The sequence below is a fragment of the Pseudophryne corroboree genome, chromosome 8 (genome assembly GCF_028390025.1).
Source record: "Pseudophryne corroboree isolate aPseCor3 chromosome 8, aPseCor3.hap2, whole genome shotgun sequence".
NCBI lineage: Eukaryota > Metazoa > Chordata > Amphibia > Anura > Myobatrachidae > Pseudophryne > Pseudophryne corroboree.
Window position 1 is genome coordinate 85,176,791 of NC_086451.1, and position 6,000 is coordinate 85,182,790.

General features: G+C 43.8%; 1 protein-coding gene across 3 annotated transcripts in view; it reads right to left on the bottom strand.

The window, feature by feature from the left end:
* The window catches only part of PRRT1B (proline rich transmembrane protein 1B), a 60,696-nt gene extending 56,569 nt beyond the window's left edge, over nt 1-4,127 (bottom strand). The window contains exon 1 of one of the 3 annotated variants that reach the window (XM_063935573.1): nt 3,875-4,127. In XM_063935573.1, coding sequence (XP_063791643.1) covers nt 3,875-3,884 — 10 coding nt within the window. In that variant the 5' untranslated portion in view covers nt 3,885-4,127. Of the gene's footprint in view, nt 1-3,213; nt 3,315-3,703; nt 3,786-3,874 lie in introns of those variants that run through there. The other 2 variants (XM_063935574.1, XM_063935572.1) reach the window with 2 other exon arrangements.
* Nucleotides 4,128-6,000: the final 1,873 nt, after the last annotated feature.

Consider the following 6,000-nt stretch of genomic DNA (forward strand, 5'->3'; position numbering starts at 1 on the left):
TCCATGTGATTTTGCAATCACGGCCGCAAAAATTGTTCCATCATCGCAGTTTCTTTTTTCTCCTGCCTTAGTCACTTGAAGAAAAAAAAAATCCACTATACTGCTGGCTATTTGAATAGCCCCCAGGGGAACAATTAGCCATGGTAAATTACCACGGCTAACTGAATATCCCCTTTAGTAACTGAACAGATATATATATATATATATATATATATATATATATATATATTTTTTTATTTATTTATTTTTTTTGTATCATATTTGAGCCATCAGACATTTATGCTAATTTATTTGGTCGTGATGTGATACAATTGGCATTATGGGGTTAGGCAATTTCGCACGTCGGACCTGCGATGCAGGATACGACCCACGGGAGCACACTGTATACAGCATGCAATATCATGTTTACACATTACACGATATCGTACGCGATCATACAATATCAGCCGTATCGCATGTGATATCGCATAATGGGGGTCATTCTGACCTGATCGCACGCTGCCGCTCAGCGCAGCGATCAGGTCAGCAGTGCGTCGGCACATAGCTGACAGTCAACGGCTATCGTTGCCTAGCGGTCGCTGGGCGGAAGGGGGCGGCACAGCAGCGTTTGGCCGCCATTTTGTGGGCACGGTCTGGCCAACGCAGGCGCGGTCGGACCGTGCGGGGGGCGGGCCGCAGCAGCTGCGTGACGTCACACGCAGCCGCTGCGACCCGGGCTGCGGCGACTAGCTCCCGACCAGCACGCAAAAGCTGCACTGGCCGGGAGCTACTCCTGATGTGCAAAAGCATTGCCGCTTCTGCGCTGGGCGTCCCCTCGCATGTCAGTGTGCCTGATTGTAGCCCTGCAAAATTTTGCAGGGCTACGATCAGGTCTGAATTAGGGCCAATGTGTACACAGCCTAATGAGCATAATGAGGAGAAACTCAAAAGTAATGGCAGCTGCTCTTGCCAGCATTCTGCTCTTTCTATGCTAAAGGAGCCCTGAAACAAACCATTAATATTTCAGTATATTAACTAATGGCATTCTTTTCTTGAGGATGCAGGTCTCTTGTGCGCAGGTGTGGCTGATGATATTGTTATTCTAAAATATTGTTACTTCCGTTGATTGATAAGCAACGGACCAATCCAAAAGATCGACACAGACTGTCTATACATAGGTCATGTGACTTAGGATGACAAGTGCCGAGTTATCAATGGGGCAGATGGAGCTACAGCTCCAAGCCTCCACATAATCATAAGATGATGATGATGACGACAACGAAAAAGCCCCCCAGATGACCGCATGGTCTGCCATAAATAATTAGTATTAGAATTTTATTTCTTTTTTCCCCCTCACAAAATGATGCAATTTACCTACAATTCTCCCTGACAGTCTTTGTATACCCAGCAAAGTGCTGCAAATTTGGTGAGATTTGACTATAAAAATGATTAGACAAAGATGTATTATTCTAATTATTTTTTAGTCAAAACTCTGGAGTATACTGGAGTACGACACCCTGACCGCACATCACCGGTATTTGTGGAGACATTGGGCTGAGAGTGTAGGGATGTACACGCCCACATGGCACTGGCCACACCCACACAGTACTTGTTACATCTACTCCCCTTCTCTCAATAGGCCTTTGGTCATATTCAGCCCTAGGCCTGAGTAACCCTTAATCCGACCCTGCATTCAGATCACCAAGTAGGCAGGGCAAAGTATACTATAGCGCTTTTTTCCCATTGTGTTGCCCATTCAGTGTACAGTGGACGGTGCTGGGATGTGTAGTTCCACAGCAGCTGGAGGGCCACAGGTTGAAGACCCATAGCCTAGGGTGTCGAGAAACCTTGCACCGGCCCTGGTAAGAAGTACGCAGTTTGTGGGGCATAGAGGAAAGCTGAGACTCTATGGTCCACTGGTGATTGTATTAGCCGATATTGGCATATCGTTTATAGGAACTAAACGGGTCTATAAACGAAAGACACACCATGCAAGTTCAGACTCCACATATAATAAAAATGTAACACTTTAATCAAGCTTCATAATATGAAATAAACTGAATCCAAAGGCCACTTGGCTGGAATTATTGAAACAACAAATGATAAGCCGTCTATAACTGTGATCAGAGTCTGTGAGCTCCTGTATACATGTGGGCAGCTGAACCATAAACGCTGCAGCACCTCCTGTAGTAGATGGGGGTCCTGTAGATCACAGGTTCTCAAACTCGGTCCTCAGGACCCCACACAGTGCATGTTTTGCAGGTCTCCTCACAGAATCACAAGTGAAATAATTAGCTCCACCTGTGGACCTTTTAAAATGTGTCAGTGAATAATGAATACACCTGTGCACTTGCTGGGTTACCTGCAAAACATGCACTGTGTGGGGTCCTGAGGACTGAGTTTGAGAACCACTGCTGTAGATGGTTTCCTTTTACGCCCACATATGCCTCATTACGATCCCTGTGTGTGCAGATAAATTGCTAAGTTTTGTATTTCTATATAACACTAATGTTATAAAACACATCCTGGAATTCTCTTTTCAGAGCACAGTGAATGATCCGTCTAGGACCCAAATAGTTGTGCGGCCAGTTTAGTGCTACTACAAATGACCACAGAATTCTGAGTGTCAAGGTCCCCATACATCAGCAATCGATTGGGGCAGTTTCCTGTTTTGCGGATGATTGTGCAAATTAATCTGCAATGTATCATATGGGGTTCACAGATTGCGGATTCAGACTAAAAAAATATTTGGAATTGTTAGATCATGTTATCCAGCATTACTCATGGGTGGACAGCTGGCATGTAGTATCTGGCACAGGTGACCAGTCACTGCTTTCTGCGCTGTGCAGCTAAACTGTGACCAGCAGGTAGACTGTCCGTAGTCTGCAAAACATATGGCTATGTACCTGCTGGGGAACAGCTGGGACAGACAAATATTTTGCAGATTATCAGGATATGAAACCAACTTGCACCATAGTTGCTGAATTTTACAGTGATGCTAATGGTGAGCAAACACATTTCCAGCAATGACAGTAAAACCCGATGCTATGTTGCATGTGTATTAGTTGCAGATATAACAGTCCCCCTCCCTTTGAGCCTCAGCTACAATAACAATGGTGGATGTACTGAATAGTGCAGCAAGGAAAGTATTATTGTCAAAAGTCAGATAACGTACTAATGGACAAAATCTAATTTTTTAAAACCTAAACTCCTTTTCCTAATTAGCCGGCTCACCGAGATCACATGCTCCATCCTTTGGGTGGTTCCCACCACTCCCCAGACATAACACTTTTGACGTTAATATGGACATCATGTAGAAACTGAATGGACAGGCTGCGCCAGTTAAATAATAGATGTCAGTAAAAAGGAACATCCTCCTGACGGTACTATATAACAACACTTGGAAGTACTACACCTGTCCAGTGTTTGTAGGGCTGTAAATTCCGTACTTACACTTATCCACCCCCCTCCAATTGTTAAACCTGTTTGGTCACCAGTCAATGTACACACTGTGGCTAATTAAAACTAGGTGAAATGCAGGCTAAAATTAGGCAGACAAAGAACCTACATTAAACATAGGTGTCCTGGTTTGAAGGGATATTGTGACACTATATATATATATATATATATATATATATATACACACACACATACATACATATATACACATACATACATACATACATACATACATACATACATACATACATACACACACATATACCTATTCAGGTGTGCCCAGGCATATGCTCTCAGAACTTGTCTTTTAGACGAGTTTTTAAATACTGGGTCAAAGAGTTATCCATCTATGATCTACATAGTTAAACTCCTGACCATCAGGCTAAGTGATTTCTAGGAGTGACGTAAGGCAGTGCAGAGCGCCATGCACACTTACCTGTTGCCATGGTCTCTGTGCCTCACACACACACTCCTGCTAGGAGGTAGGTCCAGGATTCCACACTTTTAGAAGTGGAGCAGCTGCTACCGAGAGCCCCTGTGTCAGCTCTGTGTCATTAATCCTGTGCTTCAGCCTATAGTACTGTGTCTGTGTGGCAGATCATCATCCTTCCCTCACACACAACTTCTCCTGTTATTGCTTCTTCTCTTCTTCTTCTCCTCACTCACACCTTTCTTTATCCTTACTGATCTCCTCTGCTCTCTCTCTCCCTCCCTCTGGTCTCAGTTTCCTGCCTCTCAGCTGTATCATTAATAATTGACAAACCTGTTTGAGGAAGGCTGTGCAAATAGGAACTCAGCTCCTGGTGCTGATTTCACAGCAAAGGCTGGTAGTACCGTTTTGCTCAATGCCACGATGGTACAAAGGGTGCAGATAGGACGGGTCGGTGTGTGGTACGGGGTTATGTCACCACGGTCCCCATGTTTGTGTAGGAGCCAGATTAACTCCTAATCAATGTACATGTAAAAGGTAATATTTGTTGTGTCACTATTACTATTTATTATTAACATTTATCTATATACCGCCAACCTATTCCGCAGCTGTGCTTTACAATTGTGAACACAAAAATGAAGACAACCAAGACTGGGGATAAACTGACAGGCAAAGAGGTGCGGTCTATGTTTACAGGGCTGGCAACAGAAATCTTGGTGCCCGCTACAGTGCTAACGCTGGGGCCCCCATACAGAGCCTGCTACTTCCACACACATGGTTGCTGCTGAACTTACCAGGGATCTTTTTTTGGGAACTGTATAGAGGAAGTTTCAGTGCTTATGTCTGTTAAACCAGCTATATTATCTTGATATATTCATTTCCGTACTAAAGCTTGAAGCGGAACACCTATGGTTATAGGAGTCGAGCACTATACCCAGGTGGTCGTAATACAACATTAGTTCACGGTTGCAAACACTCCACAGTAGAGTTTTTAACCAGAACTTTCATAGGGAGCTTTAGCAGTGATGAACCTTTATTCCTAAAGGTGTGATCCCTCATAGATAAAATCTATTGGCCTCTAATAGGCTTTATTTTCTATTGTTACCCCGGATGAAGTCGTTTAGACGAAACGCGTTGGTTCTGTCAGTCAAAAGCTATCAGTCCAGTTTGTGAAGATACTCCTTCCTTGAGCTCAAACCTTGAAAAAGGTGAGGGAGTATCTGAAATTAACATTGAACACACTGGTTTTGTCTTACTGGCATTTTCTGTTTTATTGTATTTTATAAAATTTTATATGCAAATACTGTGCAGAGAACTATCTTCAACATCTGTCTGTTCAAATTTGTGACATTAAATCAAATATGTTTTACTAATTGGGCTTTGGCCTCTTGTTTGGGCGACTATCTTGGTGAAGGGTTATCTATTACAGGTCCCCAGTTACCACTATTCTCCGATACAATACATATCCATGGGGACTTCCTTGGAAGAATCACTGTAAATTACATCTCATATAGCGCACTTGGGAATTGTGTTTGATTATTTATATATATATATGTTAGGGTCTCCTGCCCTGTGCTGCCACGTCGTCATGGCAACCGGGAGACAAGTGCTAGTGGAGTAACCTGAGCGCAGCTGATACTCCGGTTCGGGTCTTTTGCTGTGCAGTGGTTATAGGCTCTGTGCACGGCAGGGGATCCGGTGCTGGTTTTTGTGCTCACAGTCTGTGAGGTCTGAGTGGGGCGTGGACAGCACCTGCTTTATAAGGCCTCTTTTCAGGGTAAGCAGATGCTGCTGAATCTTTGTTGGTTAGTCAGTTCATGAAAGTTAGCCAGTACTGTGTAGCTTTGTATTTGTTTGTTGCTTACTGCAAATAGGCCTGGGGATTTGGTATTACACTCTGCCAATCCAGACCTAGCAGTAAGACTGGAGTCAGTCGTTTAGCTTGCTGGGGTTCTGTTACCACTCTGTGAACTTAGCAAGTTTGCGGCTGTATTCTAAGACTTGCCTGTCTAATCCTGTCTCACTGTGCTAGGTGTCAGGGGTCAGTTTAGTGGCAGTAAGCTAAAACCTGTGCACTGCAAGTGAGAAATAGGATTGTGGAGACTCTCCTTGTGTCTATCATTCCATCTCTG